Source organism: Oncorhynchus kisutch, linkage group LG6, assembly GCF_002021735.2.
Source record: "Oncorhynchus kisutch isolate 150728-3 linkage group LG6, Okis_V2, whole genome shotgun sequence".
NCBI lineage: Eukaryota > Metazoa > Chordata > Actinopteri > Salmoniformes > Salmonidae > Oncorhynchus > Oncorhynchus kisutch.
In genome coordinates this window covers 22,140,830-22,157,730 of record NC_034179.2, presented here as the reverse complement: position 1 = coordinate 22,157,730, position 16,901 = coordinate 22,140,830, and the positions used below count along the sequence as shown (strand labels likewise).

General features: G+C 43.8%; 1 protein-coding gene across 1 annotated transcript; it reads right to left on the bottom strand.

The window, feature by feature from the left end:
- Positions 1 to 10,025: 10,025 nt before the first annotated feature.
- On the bottom strand, positions 10,026 to 14,535 carry LOC116374336 (uncharacterized). Its single transcript, XM_031825989.1, has 2 exons — positions 11,369 to 14,535; positions 10,026 to 11,214 (listed from the first exon to the last, which is right to left on the bottom strand). The coding sequence occupies exon 1, from the start codon at positions 14,108 to 14,110 to the stop codon at positions 13,064 to 13,066; it is 1,047 nt and encodes a 348-aa protein (XP_031681849.1). The 5' UTR covers positions 14,111 to 14,535; the 3' UTR covers positions 10,026 to 11,214; positions 11,369 to 13,063.
- Positions 14,536 to 16,901: the final 2,366 nt, after the last annotated feature.

Genomic DNA, 16,901 nt, shown 5'->3' with positions numbered 1-16,901 from the left:
GAAGCAGGGAGAGGACGGACTGGACATCAGGTGAGAATTTGAGTTATAAGGCAAATGTGTATAAATCAAAATCTCCCATGGAACACTAGAGGATAGAGTTATATAAGGTAGGAGATGCGGTCGATTAACAGTTTAATGAGAGGTTTCAACAAGATGGTCTACTGACCCTTGAAACTAGAGAACACTACTCACTGGACAGATTGAATCAATGGTTGCTCAATATCCAGATGTTAATACCCGCTCTCTTGCAGTGCAACTGCCCATGTTTTTACTCAACTACTCAGTTCTAGTGCAGAGGCTGCAGAAATTCTAAAAGGACTGCCAGTAGAAGTTCATGGTTTATTTACAGATGTTGAAGCTCTGGTCAGGTTGCTCCTTGTCGTACGTGTATTGTCCTCTGAAGCAGAAAGGAGCTTTAGTGCCCTCAGGAGGTTGAAGACGTGGCTGTGCTCAACAATGACAAAGCAGACCATGTTGCTTTCTGTCATATTCACCAGGAGAAGCTGGATAGCATAGATATGAAAACAATATGCCAGAATGTTATTGCTGGCAGTGACAGGCGTAAAATGGTATTGTTGCATTTAAGTTAATTGAGACTGAAGAGCTGACCCCTCTATGTACCATGTATAAGGTTGCAACCGGTTATTGACTGTTATTGAATGTGTATGTTTTTTTACTTGATGGTGAATGACAATGAGCTGTTGCTATGTCTTTTTTACATCTATTTCTTGAGCTTGATGCCATATTGATTGGTTTATTTTGAAGTCTATTTTCCTATAGCATTTTATTCCATATTGAAGAATTATATTTTGAATGGCACTGAATTATTTTGTGAATTAAATACTACAATTAAATTGTGTAACCAAGTAAGACATTTCTGGTTACACTTTGATTGCCTCGACTCCTTTTAAGTTAATTGGGTATACATTTGCTATTCAAGACTATGTACAAGCCAAGCATGGTGAAGGGTACACAAATAGAATAATAGGTTATGGCATTTAAATGTAGTTAAAGAAGGGGTGTGGTGGTGAGTATCTGAACTGTTAAGAGTAAAGTTTAAAGAAATATATAAAAAATATTGCTATTTCAGTTATGATTAGGGTATATTTACAAAATTATCAGTACATTTTTTTACGTGTTTTCCCTTAAAAAATAACCATCTGCCCCCATACTGCATTTACCCTGACCCCCCCCCAAAAAAAAATGTGCAGCACAATATGGTATAAGATCGCAACAGACAAATGCCCCTCTCACTTGTGGTTGAAAAGTCAGGAAGATATCAGGTTTGATTATTCAAGGTTTTCAGGGCAAAGTAGTTCACTCAAACATACACAATCAATGGTGTTGATCAAAATCCCCCCCCAAAAAAATGTAATCAAAGGTTATTGTTCACGTACACAGATTTGCAGATGTTAACGCAGGTGCGGCGAAATGTTTGTGTTTCTAGCTCCAACTGTAAGGACCGATGCTGGGAGACGAGAAGAAAGTACAGGGAGTGAATATTTAATGAGTAATAGACAAGAAACAAACAAGGACAGCGTCTGGACTGGGATAAACGTAACAATATCAATGCTGACACGGGGAACAAACTGAGGAGCAGACAGATATAGGGGGGCAATCAACAAAGTAATGGAGTCCAGGTGAGTCCAATATTGTGCAGATGCACGTAATGATGGCGTCCCACATGGGCGAGCCTGACGGGCTGGCCGAGGCATGACGTGGGATGGGAGCCTGATGAGCCGGCCGAGGCGTGGGAGCCCGACGAGCTGGCCGAGGCATGACGTGGGATGGGAGCCCGATGAGCCGGCTGAGGCGTGGGAGCCCGACAAGCCAGCTGAGGCATGACGTGGGATGGGAGCCTGCCGAGCCAACCGAGGCAAGGAAATCTCTCGAGCCAACTAAGGCATAGAAGCCAGCTGAGGCATCCCCGGACCCGACGTCACCAACAAAACAAAAAACACAAAACTCCCTGATGCTTCAAATTGTGGTGTCGGCATTCTGTAAGGACTGACACTGGGAGACGAGAAGCATGTACAGGGAGTGAACATTTAATGGATAATAGACAAGAAACAAACAAGGACAGCGTCTGGACAGGGGTAAACATAACGACATCAATGCTGACACGGGGAACAAACTGAGGAGCAGACAGATATAGAGGGACAATCAACAAAGTAACAGAGTCAGTCCAGGTGAGTCCTATATTGCGCAGATGCATGTAATGAGGGCACGACAATACCTATTTCCACTCAGGAGATTGAAAAGATTTGGCATGGGTCTATTGGAGCAGTATGCAAATTGGAGTGGCTCTAGGGTTTTGTGGATAATGGTGTTGATGTTAGCCATGACCAGCCTTTCAAAGCACTTCATGGCTACAGACGTAAGTGCCACGGGTCAGTAGTGATTTAGGCAGGTAACCTTAGTGTTCTTGGGCACAGTTAATATGGTGGTCTGCTTGAAACATGTTGGTATTACAGACTCAGTCAGGGACAGGTTGAAAATGGCACCTTTTGACAAACTCCAAGCTGGCTGTCGTGTCTTTTACTGAGGAGTGGCTTCCATCTGGCCACTCTACCAAAAAGGCCTGATTGGTGGAGTGCTGCAGAGATGGTTGTCCTTCTGGAAGGTTCTACCATATTCTATCATCGGGTTCTTGGTCACCTCCCTGACCTAGGCCCTTCTCTCCCGATTTCTCAGTTTGGCCAGGCGGCCAGCTCTAGGAAGAGACTTGGTGGGTCAAGAATGATAGAGGCCACTGTGTTCTTGGGGAACTTCAGTGCTGCAGAATTTTTGGGGTATGCACGATCCTCTCTCTGAGCTTTATGGACAATTCCTTCAACCTCATGGCTTGGTTTTTGTTCTGACATGCACTGTCAACTGTGGGACCTTATATAGACAGGTGTGTGCTCTCCAAATCATGTCCAATCAATTGAATTTACCACAGGTGGACTCCAATCAAGTTGTAGAAACATCTCAAGGATAATCAATGGAAACAGGATGCACCTGAGCTCAATTTCAAGTCTCACAGCAAAGGATCTGAATACTTATGTAAATAAGGTTTATTTTGAATACCTTTACTAAAATGTCTAAAAACCTGTTTTTGCTTTGTCATTATGGGTTATTGTGTATAGATTGATGAGGATATATTTATTTTTAATCAATTTTAGAATAAGGCTGTAACGTAACAAAATGTGGAAAAGGGGAAGGGGTCTGAATACTTTCCGAATGCACTGCATATACATAGAATGGTAGAAAGGTATGTACAGCAGTAGTTATATAGGATAAGCAATGACTATAATACAATATATACAGTGCCTTCAGAAAGTATTTAATATATTTATATTATATATTTATATTGGACTTAGTCCAATTTTGTTGTGTTACAGTCTGAATTCAAAATTAATTAAAAAATAAATAATTATCTCACCCATCTACACACAATAACCCATAACCACAAAGTGAAAACATGTTTTTACACATTTTAGCAAATGTTTTGAACAGTAAATACAGAAGTATCTCATTTATAGAAGTAAAACCCCTGAGTCAATACTTTATAGAAGCACCTTTAGCAACAATTACAGCTGTGAGTCTTTCTCTAAGAGCTTTCCACACCAGGATAGTGCAACATTTGTCCATTATTCTTTTCAAAATTCTTTAAGCACTATCAAATTGGTTGTTGTTCATTGCTGGACAAATATTTTCAGGTCATGCCATAGATTTTCAAGTAGATTTAGGTCAAAACTGTAACTCGGCTACTCAATAACATTCACTGTCTTCTTGGTAAACAACTCCAGTGTAGATTTGGCCTTTTAGATTATTGTGCTGCTATTCAAAAGGCACACGCACATCTGAGCTGTCTTTTTTTCCAGAGCATGTTAACAGTTGAATAAGATGAGAAAAAAGAAGAAACCTGCACAGTGCGGTTTCTTATTTTTTCTCAGGTTATTGTCCTGTTGAAAGGTGAATTCATCTCCCAGTGTCTGGTGGAAAGCAGACTGAACCAGCTTTTCCTCTAGGATTTTGCCTTTGCTTTGCTCCATTCCGTTTCTTTTTTATACTGAAAAACTCCCCTACTATGCACATAGGGCAGCAATCTCTAAGGTAGCCGGGTAGAACATTGACTAAGGTTCAGGGCAGTGTCGGGGCAGTGAATGTTTAACAGTCTGATATCCTGGAGTCAGAAGTTGCTTCTCAGTTTCTTGTTCCCAGCTTTGATGCACCTGTACGATCACCGCATTTTAGATGTTAGCGGGGTGAACAGGACCTGGCTCGGGTGGCTGAGGTCCTTGATGATTTTCTGGGCCTTCCTGTGACACCGGGTTGTTCCTCCTTCACCACACTGTCTGTGTGAAGGGACTATTTCAGGTTGTCAGTGATGTGCACATGATGAACTTGAAGCTTTTGACCCTCTCCATTGCGGCCCCTTCGATGTAGATGGGGACATGCTCTATCTGCTGTCTCCTGTAGTCCACGGCCAGTTCTTTCATTTTTTTGACGTTGAGGGAGATCTTATTTTCCTGACACCACTACGCCAGGGAACTCAACTCCCTGTAGGCTGTCTCATCGTTGTTGGTAATCAGGCAAACCACTGTTGTGTCGTCAGGAAACTTGATGATCGAGTTGGAGACGTGCGAGGCCATGCAGTCATGGGTGAAGAGGGAGTACAGGAGGGGGCTGAGCATGCACCTTAATGGGGCCCACGTGTTGAGGATCAGCGTGGCAGAGGTGTTGTTGCCCCAGTTCCACAGGTAGGGGTTTAGATCCGGGGCCCTGTGTTTAGTGATGAGCTTGGAGGCCACTGTGGTGTGGAAAGGCTGAGCTGTAGTTGAAGTTGATGAACAGCATCCGTACATAAGTATATCTCTTGTCCAGGTGGGATAGGGCAGTGTGCAGTGCGATGGCGATTGCATCGTCCGTGGATCTGTTAGGGCTTTATGCAAATTGTAGTAGGTCTAGGGTGTTTGGTAAGGTGGAGGTGATATGGTCCTTTAACTAGCCTCTCAAAGCACTTCATGATGACAGAAGTGAGTACTACGGAGCGATAGTCATTTAGTTCAGTTACCTTCGCTTTCTTTAGTACAGGAATAATGGTGGACATTTTGAAACAAGTGGGGACAACAGACTGGTAAATGGAGAGATTGAATATGGAAGTAAACATTCCACTCAGCTGGTTTACCCATGCTCTGATGGACGCGGCTTGGGATGCCGTCTGGGCCAGCAGCATTGCGAAGGTTAACAGTTATACCGGCCACGGAGAACGAGAGCACACACGTGAGCGTTGGGGTCCCACGTCGGCGGCTCAATGTTGTTTTCCTCTAAGCGGGCAAAGAATGTGTCTAGCTCGTCCAGGAGCGAGGCGTCAGTGTCCACGACATAACTGGCTTTCCCTTTACAATCTTTGATTGTCTGTAGACCCTGCCACATATGTCTCAAGTCTGAGCCGTTGAATTGCTACTCCACTTTGTCCCTGTACTATCGTTCTGCCTTACAGAGGTCATAGCTGGTCTGTTTGTACACGTCCATGTTCCCAGTCACCTTGCCATGGTTAAATGCAGTGGTTTGCACTTTCAGTTTTGATCTTGTTCTACAAACTGCAGTGCACCCAGCTGAGCTCTGGACATACTAGTGTTTTCTAAATGCTCATTTTATTCAACTAGACAACAATATCAGAGGGGGGGAAATGTTTACAGAATTGATGGATCGACAATGATTAATGTATTTGCTTTGGAAATGCATTTATAGAGGGTTAAAAATGTACATACTATTTACGTACTGTATTACTAATAGTGTTATACAATAGTGCTTTTAGTAGAGTATGTCAACTGCTTGACTTAGTTAGTCAGAAAACAATCAAATCTATAGAAATCCCCTTCACAACCTGTTGACTATTTGTAGGCAGAGAGGACACGAAAGAGAGGACATTGTCTCATCAAAGAGAGGACATGAAAAAGACTAAATCCAAAGGCTGTTTGTGTTATGCAAATACTTTGCATGGCTCCACAGCTTGTTGGTAATAACAGGGAGAGAGAAACAGATTCCATTATGGCTGCCAGTAATGGTCCCCTAACCATTGGATTAAATAGCTGTATTTCAACAATGGCTTGATTGTGAGAATAGCCCCAACGATGCGCAGAGGGAACCCACAGTCTGTAAAACATGACTCCTGGTAGCTTGCGTGCCTCCGTGTGCAGCAATGTACAGACGGATAAACACTCCCTGAGTCTGTAACTGGCATATTTCATTCCAAACGTCATGCTTAAGTTCCCATTTTATACAGAAAGAAGTGGAATTCTTACCATGCAAGACAGATTTGGAGAAAAATGTGACTCTTATTTTTCATTAGACTTAGAAACGCTATGTTGCTCAGGTTAATCCAATCTATGAAGGAAAGGATTTTCTCTCTAGATGCTGCCAATGGAAACATGAAAACAGTGGGAATGGCATCATTTTTCTCCATAAACAGCCACATTAGGGATATGTCACATTACCATATTCACATATTCAATCTGGCCAACACATTTGGAGCACGTTGTCTGTGTACTAAAATAATATATTGCAGTTAAATTACAGGTGTGACTATTCCCAAAACTTTGTAGTGGTCTTCTGTGGGTGTTTTACTGTAGCATCATGTCCAGTATATTACTGACAGGACAATATAATTAGGAAGTCTAACTCTGGGAAAGAACAGAGTTAGTAGATTCTCATCAATAACAGCTCATCATTCACAAATTAGCAATAATATCTGAATAATTTTCAAGAATTAAATGAAAATCGAGGCAAGCAGTTAGTGATCGTCATTGCCATCATCGATGAATTAAAGCATGGTGCATTGTTGAGGAACTGTTATCTATTTATTTTGATGCAGGTTTGACATCCCATATAATATCTTAAATGGATACTTCAAGATTTTGCCAATGAAGCCCTTTATCTACTTCCCCAGAGTCAGATTAACTTGTGGATACCATTTTTATGTCTCTGCGTGCAGCTTGAAGGAAGTTGCTAACGAGAGTTAATGCAATTGCTAAATAGTGTTAGCGAAATGACTGGATGTCTATGGTAACTGCTAGCATGCTAGTATATACCAAGACTTCCAGTCATTGCGCTAATGTTAGTTAGCATTGGCCCGTGAAACTACCTCTAACGTCCTTCATACTGGACACAGAGACGTAACATTTTTATCCACAGGTTCATCTGACTCTGGGGAAGGAGATAAAGGGATTCATTGCAAATATCCTTGAAACACTTCTAATTAATGAGAAATACTATCATCAACTATGATTGAATTATGTCAATGTCAATGTATTCAGTAGCACTGATGAAATGTTTTGCACTGCTCAAGTACTGCAAGTGATGATAAATGACAGTAAAATGTGCTTAAAGTGAAAGATAGGGGAAGATGCATTTGTTCTGTGCTAAAATAACACTACAGCATAGGTTACTGCCTAAGGAACTTTTTCTTTCTTACCTAACTAGGCAAGTCAGTTTAAGAACAAATTCTTATTTACAATGACGGGGCCTACCCCAGCCAAACCCGGACAACGCTGGGCTAATTGTGCGCTGCCCAATGGGACTCCCAATCACGGCCGGCTTTGATACAGCCTGGATTCAAACCAGGGACTGTAGTGACGCCTCTTGCACTGAGATGCAGACTTAGACTGCTGCGCCACTCAGGAACATACACTGAGTATACCAAACATTAAGAACATCTTATAATAGATACCTCTACATGACTCGAAAGCACATGTTGTGTGTCAAGTTGGCTGGATGTCCTTTGGGTGGTGGACCATTGTTGATACCCATAGGGAACTGTTGAGCGTGAAAAATCCAGCAGTATTGCAGTTGTTCACACAAACTTGTGTGCCTGGCACCTACTACCGTACCCTTTTCAAAGACACTTAAATAGTTTGTCTTGCCCATTCCCCCTCTGAATGGCACACATACACAATCCATGTCTCAATTATCTTACACAAGGCTTACACATCTTTTCTTTTTACCTGTGTCCTGCCCTGCATCTATACCAGTGGTTCCCAAACCTTTTTGGCCCACAACCCCATTTTCATATCTGAAAATTCTCACGTTCCAAACCATGTAAAAAAAAGAAGAAGGTAATTAACAGCCAATGTTTACTTGTTTATTTGGGGCTATGGCAGTCAATAGAAAAACATTCTAACAGTATTTCTGATTGTCTTCTCAACTCACCATCACATAACATCACATACAGTATCTCACCACAACAAATTAAATGTGCTTGATGCATGTTGTGTCAGAGCTTCTCAAAGTCAGGGGGCTTGGTCGACAGTGCGCACCTCATCTCTGTTGTCACATACAACCTGGATGGCTATTTGGTTTTAATGCAGACGAGAGCACTGAATCCTGCTTCATGCAGATATGAGTTTTATGGTGCTTTCGAGACTGGGAAATCTGAAAAATATTAGGTCAAATGACGTCAGTGATCTTCAAGTCGGAGCTCTACAAAGAGGTCTGAATTCCCAAGTTGGAATTCCGAGTTGCATGACCATTCAAAACGATCTTTCCCAAGTTTCCAGTTGTTTTGAACGCGGCATTAATGCTCAGCGGCAGACAGCAGGGTATTCCCAATGAGTCAGGAACTAAAACTGCTCCGTAGTGACCCATGAATGCATTGTCACATGACAGCTCAATCAGCTGTTCGATTTCACTTACCGGTATGTCAACTGAGCCAGGATCACAGTCAAACAGATTGGGAAGTAGGTCCTAAAGTGCTCTTCCAAGCATTGGAGGTGAGCAGTCATCACTCGTGTGGTACACTTACTGATGCTGATTTCTGTTAGAAACATGCACAGCTGAGGGAAGAGGGAGTGGTTCACTTTTGAAAGACTCTCTCCAATAAGATTTATTTTCTCTGAATCCCCTGATTCGGTCACTCATCTGTAGAATGTTTTTGTATTTCCTCTGCATGTGCTTGTGTTCAGTTCGTTCAGTTTCCGAAATGTGTCTCTTACACGTTTTCTTTTCATTACACAGAAAGACAACAAATCTTTTTTTTTATCCATTGTGAATGACAACAGTTCCTCTCGCAATGCGAAAAATCTTTCTAACACTCCTCCTTGATATCCACCAAGCCTCGGGTATGAAATAAAACATTGTCATGCTCTGATCCCATATCTCCATATTGCGAACGTGTGTGTGTGCAGTAGATGTGGTTTGATGTAGTTTACAATCTAAGTTACCTGCTCCAGTATATCTCAGAGTTCTGTGCTAAGCTCTTTTGCCACCAGTTGCTCTCGGTGTATCATACAATGCATCCATATGGCAGAGGGAGACACATTCATAACTAGAGTGCAGAGGCCTGCCCACCGTCCCGCCATAGATTGAGCCCCATCTGTGCAAAAGCCCACCATTCGACCCCATGCAATCTGTTTTTCGTCAATATCGCCACGCAGCACACTGAACATCCCCTGTGCCCTTTCATGCTCGGGAACTGTGAGACAGAACAATATGTCCTTGTGAATAGCATCCCCCGACATGTATAGAGAATAAAAGTCAATGCATGGGCATCTTGGCCATCACAGCTAACGTCTATTTGGATAGGTATTGATGTGAGTTTCTTTGCCTCTGCCTCCCCACACATTGTTTTCACCATATCAATTGTGGCCGGTAATATCAAAGTCTCTGCAATAGTGTGTGGATTCATAGCGGGCCTAGTCATTCACCGTGGGAATGATTCAAGTGCGGAATTGGTCAATTACCCATCAGACTATACTCATTGCTCCCCTCCCAGTTTTAAACAGCTCTACAGGTGCTGCTAACATGTTTTCAACTTTTTATGGATTTATGTTATTGTTACACTACTGTCAAGGTACCGTGTTGCCACTTCCTCATACAGGTAGAGGGGTATTGTTAGAAGTAATCCTGTCTACATCCAACTCAGGCCTGTCACTGGCTATACGAGGAAGTGTCGCTCATCTAATATTACCTTGAATGCTCCATCTGATATGAGCTCTCGAAACAATGGCCTTGGAATCATTCATTTGAATGCTAGAAGCTTGATTCAAAAGTTAGATTTTATTGAAATACTGGTCTCACAATTACATGCTAACATTTTTTTAAATGTATTTATTTAATTTCACCTTTATTTAGCCAGGTAGGCTAGTTGAGAACACCTTTATTTAACCAGGTAGGCTAGTTGAGAACAAGTTCTCATTTACAACTGCGACCTGGCCAAGATTAACAAAACAGTGCGACACAAACAACACAGAGTTACACATGGAATAAACAAACATACAGTCAATAATACAGTAGAAAAAGTCTACATACAGTGTGTGCAAATGAGTTAGGATAACGGAGGTAAGGCAATACATTGGCCATAGTGGTGAAATAATTACAATATAGCAATTAAACACTGGAGTGATAGATGTGCAGAAGATGAGTGTGCAAGTAGACATACTGGGGTGCAAAGGAGCGAAAATAAAATAGATAACAGTATGGGGATGAGGTAGTTGAATGGCCTATTTACAGATAGGCTATGTTCAGGTGCAGTGATCTGAGAGCTGCTCTGACAACTGGTGCTTAAAGCTAGTGAGGGAGATATGAGTCTCCAGCTTCAGTGATTTTTGCAGTTTGTTCCAGTAATTGGCAGCAGAGAACTGGAAGGAAAGGCGGCCGAAGGAGGAATTGGCTTTGGGGGTGACCAGTGAAATATACCTGCTGGAGCGCGTGCTACAGGTGGGTGCTGCTATGGTGACCAGTGAGCTGAGATAAGGCGGGGCTTTACCTAGCAGAGACTGATAGATGACCTGGAGCCAGTGGGTTTGGCGACGAATATGAAGCGAGGGCCAGCTAACGAGAGCATACAAGTCACAGTGGTGGGTAGTATATGGGGCTTTGGTGACAAAACGGATGGCACTGTGATAGACAGCATCCAATTTGCTGAATAGAGTGTTGGAGGCTATTTTGTAAATTACGTCGCTGAAGTCGAGGATTGGTAGGATAGTCAGGATAGACATATTGATTATATCTGAATCCTGGCTCTGTCTCTGTTCCAGACTCAGATGTTCTGTTAGCTGGGTACAATGTCTAGAGAGCAGACAGAGTGGGTAGAGGTGGAGGTATTGCCATATGTCCATTTCAACAGTATGAATGCTTAGTTCTAAATGTGGTCCTTGGTCATAATTCACTATTAACGCTAGTGGGAGTTTATCGCCACCCTCAGCTCCGGTATCTGCTCTATTTCCCACCCTAAGCTCCGGTATCTGTTCTATCGCCCACCCTCAGCTCAGGTATCTGCTCTATTTCCCACCCTCAGCTCCGGTATCTGTTCTATCGCCCACCCTCAGCTCCGGTATCTGCTCTATTTCCCACCCTCAGCTCCGGTATCTGCTCTATTTCCCACCCTCAGCTCCGGTATCTGCTCTATCGCCCACCCTCAGCTCCGGTATCTGCTCTATCGCCCACCCTCAGCTCCGGTATCTGCTCTATCGCCCACCCTCAGCTCCAGTATGTGCTCTATCACCCACACTCAGCTCTGGTATCTGCTCTATGCAAATTATTTGAGTTAATGTCTAATTATGCAAACTGTGAATGATTGATTATTGGAGATCTCAATCTGGGCTGGCTGATGCTAGCATTGCTTAAATTAAAAGACATTTGTAACAAACTAAATCTTACTCAACGAATAACTACACCTACCCGTCCTAATCCAAAAGACCCGGAAAAATCTGCATTAATAGACCTGATTTTAACAAATACACCTCACAAATATATAGCTAGTGGGTTATTTTCAAATGACTTCAGTGACCACTGCCCTATTGCATGTATCAGAGACACTAGGCTAAAAAACCCTGACCCCCGTATAATTCTAAAGAGAAACTATAAACACTTCTCAGAGCAAGCCGTTATCCATCAAATCAAATGTATTTATAAAGCCCTTCTTACATCAGCTGATATCTCAAAGTGTTGTACAGAAACCCAGTCTAAAACAGCCAACAGCAGGCAATGCAGGTGTATAAGTACGGTGGCTAGGAAAAACTCCCTAGAAAGGCCAGAACTAGGAAGAAACCTAGAGAGCAACCAGGCTATGAGGGGTGGCCAGTCCTCTTCTGACTGTGCTGGGTGGAGATTATAACAGAACATGGCCAAGATGTTCAAATGTTCATAGATGACCAGCAGGGTCAAATAATAATAATCACAGTGGTTGTCAAGGATGCAACAGGTCAGCACCTCGGGAGTAAATGTCAGTTGGCTTTTCATAGCCGATCATTCAGAGTTTCTACCACTCCTGCTGTCTCTAGAGAGTTGAAAACAGCAGGCCTGGGACAGGTAGCACGTCCGGTGAACAGGTCAAAGAACAGTTTAAACTGGAGCAGCAGCACGGCCAGGTGGACTGGGGACAGCAAGGAGTCATCAGGCCAGGTAGTCCTGAGGCATCGTCCTAGGGCTCAGGTCCTCCGAGAGAGAGAAATAAATAATTAAAGAGAGCATACTTAAAATTCACACACGACACCAGATAAGACAGGATAAATACTACAGACATAACAGACTGACCCTAGCCCCCCGACACAAACTACTGCAGCATAAATACTGGAGGCTGTGGCCCCGTCCGACGATACCCCCGGACAGGGCCAAACAGGCAGGATATAACCCCACCCACTTTGCCAAAGCACAGCCCCCACACCACTAGAGGGATATCTTCAACCAAATCAAATCAAATTGTATTTGTCACATACACATGGTTAGCAGATGTTAATGCGATTGTAGCGAAATGCTTGTGCTTCTAGTTCCGACAATGCAGTAATAACCAACGAGTAATCTAACTAACAATTCCAAAACTACTACCTTATACACACAAGTGTAAAGGGATAAAGAATATGTACATAAAGATATGTGAATGAATGATGGTACAGAACGGCATAGGCAAGATACAGTAGCTGGTATCGAGTACAGTATATACATATGAGATGAGTATGTAAACAAAGTGGCATAGGTTAAAGTGGCTAGTGATACATGTATTACATAAAGATGCAGTAGATGATATAGAGTACAGTATATACATATACATATGAGATGAATAATGTAGGGAATGTAAACATTATATTAGGTAGCATTGTTTAAAGTGGCTAGTGATATATTTTACATCAATTCCCATTATTAAAGTGGCTGGAGTTGAGTCAGTGTGTTGGCAGCAGCCACTCAATGTTAGTGGTGGCTGTTTAACAGTCTGATGGCCTTGAGATATAAGCTGTTTTTCAGTCTCTCGGTCCCAGCTTTGATGCACCTGTACTGACCTCGCCTTCTGGATGATAGCGGGGTGAACAGGCAGTGGCTCGGGTGGTTGTTGTCCTTGATGATCTTTATGGCCTTCCTGTGACATCGGGTGGTGTAGGTGTCCTGGAGGGCAGGTGATGCGTTGTGCAGAGGTCACTACCAACTGGAGAGCCTTACGGTTGTGGGCGGAGCAGTTGCCATACCAGGCGGTGATACAGCCCGACAGGATGCTCTCGATTGTGCATCTGTAGAAGTTTGTGAGTGCTTTTGGTGACAAGCCAAATTTCTTCAGCCTCCTGAGGTTGAAGAGGCGCTGCTGCGCCTTCTTCACGATGCTGTCTGTGTGGGTGGACCAATTCAGTTTGTCTGTGATGTGTACGCCGAGGAACTTAAAACTTACTACCCTCTCCACTGCTGTTCCATCGATGTGGATAGGGGGGTGTTCCCTCTGCTGTTTCCTTAAGTCCACAATCATCTCCTTAGTTTGGTTGACGTTGAGTGTGAGGTTATTTTCCTGACACCACACTCCGAGGGCCCTCACCTCCTCCCTGTAGGCCGTCTCGTCGTTGTTGGTAATCAAGCCTACAACTGTTGTGTCGTCCGCAAACTTGATGAGTTGGAGGCGTGCGTGGCCACGCAGTCGTTGGTGAAAAGGGAGTACAGGGCTCAGAACGCACCCTTGTGGGGCCCCAGTGTTGAGGATCAGCGGGGTGGAGATGTTGTTACCTACCCTCACCACCTGGGGGCGGCCCGTCAGGAAGTCCAGTACCCAGTTGCACAGGGCGGGGTCGAGACCCAGGGTCTCGAGCTTGATGACGAGCTTGGAGGGTACTATGGTGTTAAATGCTGAGCTGTAGTCGATGAACAGCATTCTCACATAGATATTCGTCTCTCCAGTGAGCCATGTTTCCGTGAAGCAAAGAACGTTACAGTCTCTGATGTCCCTCTGGAATGCTACCCTTGCTCGGATTTCATCAACCTTGTCAAGAGACTGAACATTGGCGAGAAGTATGTTAGGGAGTGGTGCGCGATGTGCCCGTCTCCGGAGTCTGACCAGAAGACCGATTCGTTTCCCTCTTTTACGAAGTTGTTTTTTTGGATCGCCGGCTGGGATCCATTCCGTTGTCCTGGGTGAAAGGCAGAACACAGGATCCGCTTCGCGAAAGTCATATTCTTGGTCGTACTGATGGTGAGTTGACGCTGCTCTTATATTCAGTAGTTCTTCTCGACTGTATGTAATGAAACCTAAGATGACCTGGGGTACCAATGTAAGAAATAACACGTAAAAAAAAAAAAAAAAAACTGCATAGATTCCTAGGAACGCGAAGCGAGGCGGCCATCTCTGTCGGCGCCGGAAGTAGTCTGCGTCTCTCACCAACTGCGTCTCTCACCAACCATCCTGAGACAAGGCTGAATATAGCCCACAAAGATCTCCGCCACGGCACAACCCAAGGGGGGCGCCAATCCAGACAGGACGATCACGTCAGTGACTCAACCCACTCAATTGACTCACCCCTCCTAGGGATGGCATGGAAGAGCACCAGTAAGCCAGTGACTCAGCCCCTGTAATAGGGTTAGCGGCAGAGAATCCCAATGGAGAGAGGGGAACAAGCCAGGCAGAGACAGCAAGGGCGGTTCGTTTCTCCAGTGCCTTTCTGTTCACCTTCACACTCCTGGGCCAGAATACACTCAATCATAGGACCTACTGAAGAGATGAGTCTTCAATAAAGGCTTAAAAGTTGAGACAGAGTCTGCGTCTCTCACATGGGTAGGCAGACCATTCCATAAAAATGTAGCTCTATAGGAGAAAGCCCTGCCTCCAGCTGTTTGCTGCGTCTTGTGACCATAGCGTACGTGTAGGTATGTATGGCAGGACCAAATCAGAAAGATAGGTAGGAGCAAGCCCATGTAATGTAAGTTAGCAGTAAAACCTTGAAATCAGCCCTTGCCTTAACAGGAAGCCAGTGTAGGGAGGCTAGCACTGGAGTAATATGATCAAATGTTTTGATTCTAGTCAAGATTCTAGCAGCCGTGTTTAGCACTAACTGAAGTTTATTTAGTGCTTTATCCAGGTAGCCAGAAAGTAGAGCATTGCAGTAGTCTAACCTAGAAGTGACAAAAGCATGGATTAATTTTTCTGCATCATTTTTGGACAGAAAATGTCTGATTTTTGCAATGTTACGTAGATGGAAAAAAGATGTCCTTGAAACAGTTTTGATATGGTCATCAAGAGAGAGATCAGGGTCCAGAGTAACGCCGAGGTCCTTCACAGTTTTATTTGAGACGACTGTACAACCATCAAGAGTAATTGTCAGATTCAACAGAAGATCTCTTTGTGTATTGGGACCTAGAACAAGCATCTCTGTTTTGTCCGAGTTTAAAAGTAGAACATTTGGCCTCCCGGGTGGCGCAGTGGTTAAGGGCGCTGTACTGCAGTGCCAGCTGTGCCATCAGAGACTCTGGGTTTGCGCCCAGGCTCTGTCGTAACCGGCCGCGACCGGGACGTCCGTGGGGCGATGCACAATTGGCCTAGTGTCGTCCGGGGAGGGTTTGGCCGGTAGGGATATCCTTGTCTCATCGAGCACCAGCAACTCCTGTGGCGGGCCAGGCGCAGTGCACGATAACCAGGTCGCCAGGTGAACAGTGTTTCCTCCGACACATTGGTGCGGCTGGCTTCCGAGTTGGATGCCAGCTGTGTTAAAGAAGCAGTGCGGCTTGGTTGGGTTGTGTTTCGGGGGGCGCATGGCTTTCGACCTTCGTCTCTCCCTAGCCCATACGGGAGTTGTAGCGATGAGACAAGATAGTAATTACTAACAATTCTAATCATCATCTTTTCCTCAAAGAAGTTCATGAATTTTTCACTGCTGAAGTTAAAGGGAATGCTGCTTTTTAGTTAGCTTTGCGACAGTATCAAAAATAACATTTGGATTGTTCTTATTTTCCTCAAATAAGTTGGAAAAATTTGATGATCGAGCAGCAGTGTACTGTCTTTCCAAGCTAGTCGGAAGACATCCAGTTTGGTGTGGCGCCATTTCCGTTCCAATTTTCTGGAGGCTTGCTTCAGAGCTCTGGTATTTTCTGTATACCAGGGAGCTAGTTTCTTATGACAAATGTTTTTGTTTTTTAGGGGTGCTACTGCATCTAGGGTATTGCGCAAGGTTAAATTGAGTTCCTCAGTTAGGAGGTTAACAGATTTTTGTACTCTGATGTCCTTGGGTAGGCGGAGGGAGTCTGGATGGGTATTTAGGAATCTTTGGGTTGTCTGAGAATTTATAGCATGACTTTTGATGATCCTTGGTTGGGTTCTGAGCAGATTATTTGTTGCGATTGCAAACGTAATAAATGGTGGTCCGATAGTCCAGGATTATGAGGAAATACATTAAGATCCACAACATTTATTCCACGGGACAAAACTAGGTCCAGAGTATGACTATGGCAGTGAGTAGGTCTGGAGACATGTTGGACAAATCCCACTGAGTCGATTATGGCTCTGAAAGCCTTTTGGAGTGGGTCTGTGGACTTTTCCATGTGAATATTAAAGTCACCAAAAATGTGAATATTATCTGCCATGACTACAAGGCCCGATCAGAATTCAGGGAACTCAGTGAGGAACGCTGTATATGGCCCAGGAGGTCTGTAAACAGTAGCTATAAAAAGTGATT